We start from the raw sequence: 12,523 nt of genomic DNA, 5'->3' as shown, positions 1-12,523 counted from the left end.
CACACACACACACATACAGTAGAGCTACAAGGCCCTGCTTAATAGTGTGTCCTAAATATTGTGTTCCCTTAATTGTCACTGGGCTTATTTATATGGAGAGTTACGATGCCATTTGTAGAGTTTACTGGCTTTGTCCCTGTCAAAACCTTCCAAGCCACATAGCTTGTGGTGGGCCAGCATTATGTCTAAGGACAGACCCTGTCATCAGATAGGAGGGCTGAACCATGAAGGCTGGGGTAATGCCCACCACCCAGGTTCAACACAGCGTGGGCAACTGCTCTTGGTGCCCAGGCTTCTGCTACTGTCAGACCCAAAAAATTTTATTTAAATGTTGTTCATACGATTTGGATTCTATTTTTGTAAAACATAGATTCCCCCCCCCCCCCGCCCAATTCAATAAATAAAGGACTTAGCCACAGAATCAAGGAAGCAGAACTCCCGTTTTTAACCTTCTACTGGGATTGGGGCTAGACTCGACCCATTTCAATTTTTACTGCAATTGGTCTTCCAGGAGGCAGAGGGCGCAATGACCCTCCAAGCAGGTCCGGGACAGACAGTCTTTCTGGTCAGCAGTGGCTCTCTGTGTGTCTGTGTGTCATTGAATGAGGCTGGAGCTGTAGCTGAATCCATAGCTGCTTGACCGAGACAAGGACTGCTGAGTCTCTTCGCTCTGCTCCGAGGTGTAGCTGGGAAATGTCTGCGCACGTGACATCTTCGATGAACCAAACCCATGACCTAGATGGAAAGAAAGGAAGGAAAGCTATACTAGGAAACAGAATCAGAAAAGCAAAAGGACATGTTAAACCAACAAACCAACAAACCAAGCAGAAGCCCTCAAATCCTCAATATTGAGCTGCAGGTACACAGGTAAAAATGGAGAAATTTGGTCCTTATTCCATGATAAGTTACAAATGTTGAGGGGGCCGGCCCCGTGGCATAGTGGTTAAGTTCATGCTCTCTGCTTCGGCAGCCCAGGGTTTGCAGGTTTGGATCCTGGGCTTGGACCTATGCACCACTTATCAAGCCATGCTGTGGTAGGCGTCCCACGTATAAAGTAGAGGAAGATGGCACGGATGGTCGTGTTAGCCCAGGACCAATCTCCCTCAGCAAAAAGAGGAGGATTGGCAACATATGTTAGCTCAGGGCTAATCTTCCTCACCAAAAAAAAAAAAAAAAAAATGTTGTATTCATGGGGATGGCCCTGTGGCCTAGTGGTTAAGTTCAGTGCACTCTGTTTCAGCAGCCCAGGTTCAGTTCCTGGGTGCGGACCTACACCACTCATCAGCAGCCATATTGTGGCAGTGACTCACATATAAAACAGAGGCAGACTGGCACAGATGTTAGCTCAGGGCAAATCTCCTTCAGGAAAAAAAAAAGTTGTATTCAGGGCTCAATATTTTCCTCAAGTGTGTCTCATCAAAAATTTTGGATGCCAGAGAGCTATGTAAGTTTTCTAGGGATCTCAAACTTCTACTATCCTTCAACTTTTGGAACAAAAGCAGAAAAAGCTTTTCAAAAAAAGCTGTTTTTGATAGAGAGCCTACAAGCTGCTTTCTTTTCTTTTGTGCTCACTTTCAGCATACAAAAGCAAATTACACACTCTCCTAAAACCTTTTTGAGCAGGCAAACTACACTTTATAACCAGTAACCATCAATTATCAGGAAAAAGCTGTCACGATGATAGCGTTCGAGGTCCTGGCTTATCCTAGCAGGTTTGTGAGTAACTGAACCTACTTCAAGATGTGGTTAACCGTAACGAGAAACCTTTATGGTTACTAAAATGGCCTAAAAGTTAAATCTTATATCAAATGTATTTAAAGAAAATTCTGTCTATGCTTTTTGCAGTTCAGATGCACCCCTGTGATGAGAAATTTGTCTAATGCAAAAACCAGAAATGATGACTGAAAAACTTGTCCGAATGCTGACAATGTAGGGAGAAAGCATGCATTCTAAGGCTTCAGATGAACTTTCCAGGGGTCTCTCCATCCATGAGAATGGTAAGTATCTAATGGATGAGTTTAGTGGAGAGAGAAGTGGAATAGATCCAGTGTGCTCTGCAATTTCAGAGTGTGTATTTCACCCAAAGGAAGAGATGTACTTAGTTTGATTTGTATTTTTTCTGGTCCCTGTGGTGAGGAATCCAGGGAAGACAATCTGTTAACACAGAAACATCGAGCATCTCGTCAGGCTCCTCAGGTGATGCTGTCCTTTGCAAGGTCATGCACTTAAAGCCAGTTTCATTGTCAGGTGTGTTTGGTGACTTGGAAAATATCCTTGCAGTGTGTGAAGCTTGGGATCCGGGGAGGAAATGCAAATGAATTGGGTAATAAAAAGCTAATTAAACTGGTAGAACCTCTTAATGTTAAAAAATTGTGATAGCAAAATCTTGCTTTCTAGATAAAAATGATTTTAGATTCACTGCAGGCCTGATTCTCTTGTGGGTTAAGACTCAACATGAGCAGATGAGGGGACGAGAGACGTGGGCATTTCCTCCTCGCGCCCTGTGGCCACTCCTGTGGTTCTGCTGCCCAGATGCCTTCTGAGCTTCCGGGCCTTTCTGCTCCCTTCCCTCCCTCTCCCAGGGTCCCCTCACCACATTTCCTCTCTTTGCCCCTTTGGGCCTGTGGGTGCTAATGCTTCTTGCTGTTGCCCGTCCTTCACAATTCCTTATTGGTTCCGTAACCTTACCCACAGCTCTTTCAATAGTCTCTTGGTTAAATTCTCTTAAAATCTCAGCTGAACACGTCTTCTCTTTCCTGTAGGACCCTGATGCTGCAAGGAGGAAAAATGGAGCTGGGAATAGGCAGGAGAGTGGAGAAGGCAGAGGGGAGCTTGGGGGGAATTAGGGTGGGAACTCAGAGCTAGAACACCAGAGACTCATGGTGCGTTTGCTCCTACTAGTAACCATTTTACCTCCTTATCTTACCATTGACTCACTAGATGATAATTCGCAGTTCCTGTGAGTAGAGATACTAGCATTTATGAGCATAAACCAGCTGGAAATTCTAATATGAAGATCATATCCCTGGCCTTAGCTTGTTATTTAAAAAATTTTTAGAACCATCTGAAAGAGACCATGGGCACACCTTTAATTCTCAGTACTTGTGAGCTAAAAGCTAAGGTTTAAGTTACGAATTCAGAGGAGCCTTTGCCTATGCCCACACAGTTTTTCACCCTAGAATCTTGGGTGTAAAAATTCAGTCACGCAACTAATATTTGCCAAACATCTGCTAAAACAGTTTAAGACTCCACAGGGAAGACAAAGTGATGGGAAGTAGGGTCCCTGACTTTGCAGGGCTCACAAGCTGCTTTGGGAATGATCAGAGGAGGATAGACAATAGCAAACACCAAATGAAGGGTCCACACAGCCAGTGCTGTACAGGATCAGAGCAGGGTGCCAATGGAGCTTAGAAGAGCTGTGTTATAGAACTGCACGTGTCCATTCAACAATCACAAATAACTTCTCCACGGTGTGTGGACCGTGACCACCACCACCACCACCACCACAGGCTCCTGAAACAGACAGACTTGGGTTCAAAATGCAGCTCTGCCAACCCTTCTTGTGTTTCCTTTTCCAGCATGGAGAGAACATACCTTCCCAAGGTGTTTTGAGGATTAAACAAAACAACACATAGGAAGATACCTGGGATCGTAAGTACCCAAGAGACATTGGTTTTCTCCCTTCATTCCATGCTGTTTTTGTTGTTAGTGCCCATCGAGTCAATTCTGACTCCTAGCGACCCTGTGGACAGCAGAGCGGAACCCTGCCCGGTCTTTCTGTGCCATCCTGTCACCTTCCGGCTCTATCAGACAATGCTCTGCTGCTGTTCATAGGTTTTTCATGGCTAATTTTTTGAGAAGTGGGTGGCCAGGTCCTTCTTATTCTATGCTGAATGGGACCATATTTTTGTCAGTCTTCTTGTTTAATATCTATATTTTCTCCACCATCTCAGTGTGCTGTTCCTCACTATGACAGATTTTGAATGTTATTCTCCTTCAAGGTCAACATTGCTTTCTTCGTCTCCTCTATGAACAATTTCTGGTATAATTGGAAATTAAATTATGATTTTTATTACCTCAATCATTTCTTTACGGACAATTCACAAATGATGCTATTTAATATTTATCACAAATATAACATACCTCAATCAAAACTGTACATATGAAGGCTTAATAAATGCTGTTTGATTTTGGCAATGAATATGAGCACAAAAGAGAGAGATGATTAAGCATTTTCTCAACATTCATTTGAATGATGCCCTTAGGCACTGTTGATGAAAACAAAACAAAACAAAACAGAAATCAACTTTGTGGCTTAAATTAAAAACTTGCTGGAACAGACCTGTTCACTCCACTGAACAGAGACTCTATTAATTCCTTCCTAACATCCCCTCCAGATCACCCACTAAAGACAAGTAAGGCCAATATGTACCCTGGGGATGTGGGGGATGCTATAATTTAAAAGCAACAAATTTATTAACTATTAGTCTATCTTAAAAGTCCTTTTGAATTTTGGTTTCTATTCCATTGTATATTCATGTTTGTTGTCGTAAATAATATTTGCTATTCGTATTTTCAGGTAATATTGACAATCTGGGAAAAAACACATCTACTTCCCTGGTGGTTTGAAGTATACCCTGAAATGACACTTCATACCATTCTCCTAACCCGCTTCTGCCTATGGTATGCATACAAACCCCAGACTGAGAAGCATACTTCCATTCCATAAAGAAGGAAATATATTGGATATAAAGACATTTAAAACATTTGCTTTATTCTAACAAAATTATATGACTCCTCCGAATTCTGGAAACTTAAGAGTACCACACGCCAAGAAAGGCGAAGTCACTCTAGCCATAAAGGGACGTCTTCTCTGCTGCATCATAAAAGATTCAAACCAGTAATAAACTAGAAGGAACACAAGTGCAATAGAAACTAACAACCAAATTGGAGTGTGAGACCAGAGATTCACATCACATTTAGAAGAAAAAATGGAGAATGACAGCACCTTATGAATATCTTGTCCTTCCTGAGGAATTAAGAAGCACGTTGTAGCCAGTACAGTCACCACTGCTCATTCCTTTCCTGCTAGCCTCTAGTTTTCTATACTTACTAACACTGATTGCATTCTTTACATAAAGTATAAACGAAATTGTTTTTGTAGGAAATCAGAAGGATCCCAAAGCATAAAACTGGTGGTTATTAATTGGTAAGAAGCAATGGCCCCAGTAAAGCAACTCAATTTGAATTTATGTGTTTTATTAGTTTGTTACAATTTGGGGGAGAGGAAAGAGTGTTGTCCCTTCAAATAATAAAATGAAATAAAACAAACAAAGCCGAAAAAAAACACAAAGAAGACAGTTGCCTTGCAAGGAAGGAAGCTAGCAGCCCGAGTAAAGGCATTAGCAACAACTGGGCCTAGATAGACACAGGGGAGATACCATCTTCCTTCAACAAGGTGTTTCTAGCCACTAGAAGGGAAAGGAGAGGGCAGATGGCAGCTCAGGCCTGGACGCTGAGGAGGGAATGGAAGAACGACTTGTGGTGCAAAACAGAGGTCTCTGTGGGCTCTCACTGCAGTGAATTGGGGCCAGAAGGCTTTCATGGGGTGTTTAATACTTGTGTGCTCACCCTGCAGCTAGGTAGACGTTGAAACCAGCCTGGAGGTAGAGGCGACCGGGGCTGCCTACAGTATCTTAGGAAGAACCTGCATATACTAGTTATGCTTAGAAACGCCAAGGACTCATTGTCAGCATCTCTTCTGTTAGCTGCATTTGAATTTTACTCAATTCATTTTGATTACAGTTCAAAGCATTACGTTTTGGTTTGATCTTTGTGCTCCCCTAAGGGGTGCTTCTGAAATTCCTGTGGCGATTCTAGGGTCCCAGGAGCTTCGTGGCCCTTGGACAGATTTGCTGGGGGTATCAAGGCTCAGATTCTGCACATTTGAGCCAATGGGGGATAAAGGTCATGAGTTTCAAGCCATAAGGAAAGGGGTTTGGAGAAGCCATAATGTAACAACCACTGTTCATTGAGCACATATTTCATGCAGACCCTATGCTAAGTACTTTAGAAATATTATTTAAAAAAATCTTCACATCAATTCTATAAGGGGAGATTGCATATCCTCATTTTACAGGTAGAAGAAACCAAAATGGAAGCCTAAAGGTGTTTGATGACTTGCCAACCTGATAAGTGGTAGGGCAGAGTCAGATCTAGGTCTGCTGGAAACTGAAGCCAAAGCATTGCCCTTAACATTTTGTTTCATTTCCTCACAGAATTCTTTTTCTTTTTTTTATTTGGTATTTTATTGTCTTTTTTTATTTAGACACTTGGATTTCACTGTTTTTATTATTTTTTTTACCTTTTTAAATTTTTTTTAAAATTGAGGTATAATTGGGAATAATTGACAAATATAATTGTATATATTTAAAGTGTACAACGTGATGATTTGATATATGTATATGTTGTGGAATGATTACCAAGATCAAGATAATTAACACATCCATAACCTCACATAGTTAATTCTTTTTTTATTTGCGAGAATGCTTAAGATTTACTCTCAACAACTTTCACGTATACAATACTGTATGATTAACTCTAGTCACCAGGCTGTACATTAGATCCTCAGAATGTATTGTCTTTTAACTGAAAATATGTGCCCTTCTACCTACATCACCCCATTTCCGCCTCCCCCAGCCCCTGGAAACCACCACTTCTCTCTGTTTCCTCACAGAGCTCTTTAAACACCTGTCTTACTTTAGGATACAGCAGAGCTTCAGAGGAGAAGAAATATCAGTGCTCATGACTCAATTCCTAAAGACCTGACTGAAGTACCTCTGAAATGGTGAAGTATGGCGTTGTCAAAGAAAAAAAAATTCAAACAAATAAAGCTACGTCTTAGACAGCTTGGGCTGCCATAACAAAGTACCACAGACTGATGGCTTAAACAATAGAAATTTATTTTCTCACAGTTCTGGAGGCTGGAAGTCTGAGCTAAGGTCCTGGCGGGGCTGGTTTCTGGTGGGAGCTCTCTCCTTGGCCTGCAGGTCTTCACGTGGGCTCTTCTCTGTGTGTGCTTTCCTGGTGTCTCCTCCTCTTCATATAAGGACACTAAGCCTATTGGATCCGGGTCCCACCCATTTGACCTCATTTAACCTTAATTACCTCCTTAAAGGCTCTATTTCCAAATATAGTCACATTGTCGGTTAGGGCTCCAACCTATGAATTTTGAGGGGGACATAGTTCAGTCCATAGCAAGCTATAATAAATAAAAGGGATTAGGTGACATTAACTTAAGGTGATGTGAGTGACAGCTTTTCTTTTGCTAGGGATTATTATTTTCTTGACCTTTTCTCTGGGAGGTATTTGTACTTGTTAATGAAATTATGTAATTTGGTTTAATATTACATAAAATGATTAAATATGACATGTAATTTTTCATTTTTCAAGTTGTCAGAAAAAGAGAAAAATTTTAATGGTTGTTTTATGTCACTAAGTTTCTGACATAAACTGTCAATTTGCATTGCACTCATTTACATTCCTACTCAGAGGGTATAAAAGTACTTTCTTTCTTAACTTTAGATAGATCTGAATATTATTAGATTTTTAATTTTTTTTCCAAGGTGAAGGATGCAAAATTGCATCTCATTTAGTTAATTTCCTTTTGCTACATAGGGTATTTAATTTTTTTGTAGTCAAGTCTGTCTTTGTGTTTTCTGGGTTTTGTGTCTTGATAATAAGTCCTTCTTCATCACAAGATTATTAAAATATTTTCTTATAAGTTCTTTTTATATTTTCATAAATTTCCTCTGCTATCTTTAGCTCTTGGGTTCATTGGGAATCTATCTTAATTCATGCCCTAAGTTAAGGATCCCTGTACTGTGTAATGGTTAATATTGTTAGCTCTGAAGGAAGACCAGGTGGTTTGAGTTCCAGCTCCATCCCTTACTAGCTGGGTGACAGCTTGAAAGTTATTTTACTGTTCTGTCTCTAAGGTTCCCCAAGTGTATAATGGCAATCACAATAGTTTCTACCAGCTGAATCATGTATTAAATGAGTTAACTCATAATCATGTAGTCTAATAGTATGTTGCATTAGTGTTAGTATAACACAATATTAACATTAAGAGTAGGGGTACCATATTGTGGCACACACACACACACATACACACACCTCATTAGCTCATTTAATTTTCACATCTTGCTACGGAGGTAGAAATAAAGTGTTTGCCATAGTGCCTGGCACTGATCCTTTGTCACCTGTTTTTGTTTTCTCCAAAATTTTCGGGAACTTCTTTTTCTTCCTAGCGTTATGAGCTTCATGATGGTGTGTCTTGGTGTGGTATTTTTTCAAAGACTTTATGAGTTTTTTCAATCAAGGAACGAAGGTGTCTTATTTCTGGGAAATATTGCTGAATTATTATTATAATTTGTTGTTAATTATTTCCCGTCCACCATTTTCTCTGCTCTCTCTCTCTCTCCCACCTCTGTGCTCCCTTGCTACACCATCTACTATTTATATGTTCAAGTGCTGGACTCATCTTACAATTTTCCAATCTTTTCTATTTTCACTCTCCTTTTTACTGCTTTACTTTGTGGGAGATTTGAGATTCGGTTAACGTTATCTGGTTAACGTTATCTTCCAAACTTACTAAATTATAAAAAAAATTCTACTCTAATTTTAAGCTGAAAAAGTTTTCTTCTCCCTTTTCCATTCCTTCCCTTGCCCTCCTTTCTTTAATACACAGTCATACATTTATTGTTAGTGACAGTGGCACTTTCGCCCCCAAACCACAGGCTTTTTTTGCTTATTTCATAAAAATGGACAGATAGACATTCTTTACTCATATCTTTTAAAATTACAAATTTTTGAATGGGAAGAATGCATATTATTTAATATTATGTAGTACCCAACCTACAGTTATAAAGAGACTGATGGGTTAGCAACAATATCTAACACTGAAAAAGATCAGACATAATATAGTTTATAATACTTTAATTTGCCTTAAAGATAGTTTAGTTTGGTTCATACAGAATTACATTTTTAATACCTGTTTCATAAATTCTCCAGAATAAAAATAGTCTTATATCTATTATTATGGTTCATGTAACATTCATTTATCCTGTCGCTTGCATTTAATTTCTCTTGTATTCTCATTACCTACAAGGATATTAATTTTCTACAACTATGATCTCTTTGCAAAACTTAGCTGAACTCTTCACCTGTTAGCAGAATTTATTTGAATAATTGTGGAGTGTATTAGCAATCTGTGGCAGCCAATAAAATGGTAAATAAAATGGGATAATCTTAGTTGAAACATAATATGAGGTGTAGAGAATACATGAAATGAAAATTCATTAATGTTGATTAACAAGAGGAATTGGAAAATATTATATGATGAAAAATTCAGATATTTAGTTTTTGAACTATAAATATGTCATTGTTTTTTCATGGGTTCAGTTATACAATTTTTAATGCAATGTTAATAAGAACAAAATTATATATTGATATATTTTTCTTTCCATTGTGAACATATTATTGGTAGATAGTTTTAGCAAGCAAGGAACTATTTAAGATCATGAAGTAGAGTGCTCCCAGTTCAAGTAGAAATCTCCAGAACTATAATCTGAGGTATTAACAAATTTACTGAAAAGTCACATTAATCTCCCACAAATCCATAGAAGAATACATGTCAGCTGATTGTCCCTAAGATACTGTCTTAAGAAGAAAGCGGAAAATTTTATTTGCCATAATTATTTTCTAAAAAAATTAAACTAATGCAAAGAAACACTTTTCCATGAGAATAGGATTTCCCTACATAATATATACTTAGAGATTTGAGATACAACAGACATATGGAAAAAATTATTGATCTCTGACATAAGTTTTTGTAGGAGGAAGTTTGCAAAAGCTTAGACTGAATATGAGGAGCATTAATGAAATTTACTATCAGGTTTTCACAGAATGTAGCATAGTTTTATTCTACAATAGATATGAGCTTAAGCTTGCATTTAGTCTGAGGACTTCTGAAATGAGTTTGAGGATATGTGTCAAAAAATTTGCTTAGCACTTGACAAGATCTGACTTTTCATCTCATTCTCTGTAGAAGTTGTCCTCGAGCTTTTCCTTTGATTAACTGGTTAGATTGATTTTTCAGAGATCTGGGAAACATTCTGATAATCTCAACCAAAATTTTGTGTTCTTATAATTGTAACTATTTCTTTTGTTAATAAGACCACAATGCCCATGTGGTCATGGCTTTCAAACTCTTTATATCTCACCATCATGAATTAGGCCCTCATGATGCCAATAATGAAATATAAAAATGGCAAATGGCAGCAGATGAGACTGGGAGATGGAGAGGGTACATGTCCTGGAGAGTTCGTTACACTCTACTAAGCAGAGTGGGTATTTTTTCTAATGGGTGACAGGAAGCTTCTGAATGATTTGAAGAAGGTGAGTGATTGGGTCAGATTTGCGGTTCAAAAGCTCACTCAGTGGTACTACTACACAGTAGCTGTTCTCAATCCTTCTTCCACCATAATATATCTGACGGATAAAATTTAACCCCAGACAGAACAATTTCTCACAGAAGTCTATTGCAAAAATAAAAAGAAGCTTCTGGTTTTATGTACATTTCCTGGGGTTTACTTATAATTCTCCCTCATTTTTTCCAACTAATTAGTATTCTTCCAGGTCCAATAGGAGAGTTGAAAACCCCTGGCACTGATCTTGATAAGAACGAAGCCAGAATAGTTGGGTGTGGTGGGGAGTGGAGGAAGTTCATTCTCACTGAGAAAGATCTACATGTATTCCTTAGTATAATTAAATTCAATATTCTAAGTTCTGAATTATACGGTCAATAAACTATGCAGCAGTTTAAGAACCTGGGAAGCTGAAATCTAGACAATTTTCTGATTAGTAGCACTTCCTGGAGAGTAGATATTGCAATGTGTCTGTATTAGTATCGTAAATATTTAGATAAACAGAGAATAAGGGGAGTGAGAGTCACGAAAATGGAGCCAAGGAGTATAGGACAAAAGAGAGATTCTATTGACATTTCTTATGTTTTATGAGAAACTGCTGCAAAAAATCCAAATTACTTTTCTAGGCTGGTTGCGAAATCCTTATGTGGGATTGTATTATCATTGTACCCAGCAGGCAGCAGTAAAAGTCATCATCTTAACCCCTTGTTAGTTTTTAATTAATTACTTTTATTTTACTCACTGTACGGGAGATTAAAATATATTTTTATCAGTTATTTTTCATATTAAGTACTAATGTCAAAAGGCTATAAAATGTCTGTTTGGTATAACTGCCATTTTCCAACGTCATGTTACCTGTACTGATTTCACTGAGAACAGGCAGGACAGGGAAGGGATTGAGAGCATAGACTCTCAGGCCAGTCCTAGCCTCACCGGATGGCTTTAGGCTGGATATAATCATATATCAAGAAGCAGAGTGCCTGGCTCATGATGATACTGCTCGTTAAAATTTATTGAGCACTAACAATGTACCAGGAAGTGTCGGACGTTTCACTTATGTTGATTTTTAATCCAGCTGGGAGCCCTACAGGATCTGTGCTCTTACTTTCACTCTTGGGTACACAGATGCTCACACTGGAACTCAAGCTGCCTGGCTCAAGACTCTTCACTGACCCAGAAGGTTAACTCTACCCCACAGCACAATGGTCAAGGAAAAGAGCATGATTTTGCAAACAAAAACATATTTTAGAGGCAGGTCTCATAATTTTTTAATTTTTTTAAATTACACACAGTTTTCTTGCTTTTCAAAGGAGCACAAGATAATCTGAATTATTTGTATTTCATATTACATGATCATGAGAATATGGATATTCACCACTTATCTTTTTCCAAGGGTCTATATCTCTTTATATGTCTTACTTCCATTTCATAATCATGAAAGTCAGAAACATTAACTTTTATCCTTTATTTTTATATTTAAAAATCAGTTAATAGAATAGGATGCTAAATCCTAGAAAGTTATGATTGATAATCCATCTGGATCGTTCCTGGGTTACGTGCATGACAATGAGTTGGAGAGTGTTACTAAATTCACTCTATGTTCACTACCGCTGTAGAACGTAAGAATATTTTAATGCAAACCATTTATGTTTACATAATTAATAACATTGACTTAATGTATATTGGTAAATCATATAAAAATTAAAATTTTCTAAATCTTAACTAAGTCAAAGACAGAAGAGGTTTATATTTGCTTTAGTCCTTATGCCTCTATGCCTGCACATAATTCTATCAGATTAAAAAAAAAAATTCAGGTACTGGGAAATTTGGCTAGATCTTTGGAGAAACTTATTAGTTTATATTCTTATCTACACTATATATGAAAATAAATTACAGAGATCTTGTAAAGTAAGTGAAAAAATAAGCACTAAAAAAAACACTAGAAAGAAATTTTGGAAAATAGTTTGAATTGGGAGAGTTTTCTAAGCACAAAAGCAGTTGAAGTTAAAATAAAGGGTCATTTGTCATTTTTTGAC

At 38.1% G+C, this 12,523-nt stretch overlaps 1 protein-coding gene across 1 annotated transcript in view; it reads right to left on the bottom strand.

Annotated features, from left to right (window-relative positions):
* Nucleotides 1-387: 387 nt before the first annotated feature.
* DOK6 (docking protein 6) overlaps nt 388-12,523 on the bottom strand; it is a 382,532-nt gene continuing 370,396 nt past the window's right edge. The window contains exon 8 of the mRNA XM_004422628.3: nt 388-735. Coding sequence (XP_004422685.1) covers nt 596-735 — 140 coding nt within the window. The 3' untranslated portion in view covers nt 388-595. The remainder of the gene's footprint in view (nt 736-12,523) is intronic.

This window comes from Ceratotherium simum, chromosome 14, assembly GCF_057802395.1.
Source record: "Ceratotherium simum simum isolate JZ-2026a chromosome 14, ASM5780239v1, whole genome shotgun sequence".
NCBI classification, from domain to species: domain Eukaryota; kingdom Metazoa; phylum Chordata; class Mammalia; order Perissodactyla; family Rhinocerotidae; genus Ceratotherium; species Ceratotherium simum.
Note: the sequence above shows the minus strand (reverse complement) of the source record. Positions and strands in the feature narration are given on the sequence as shown.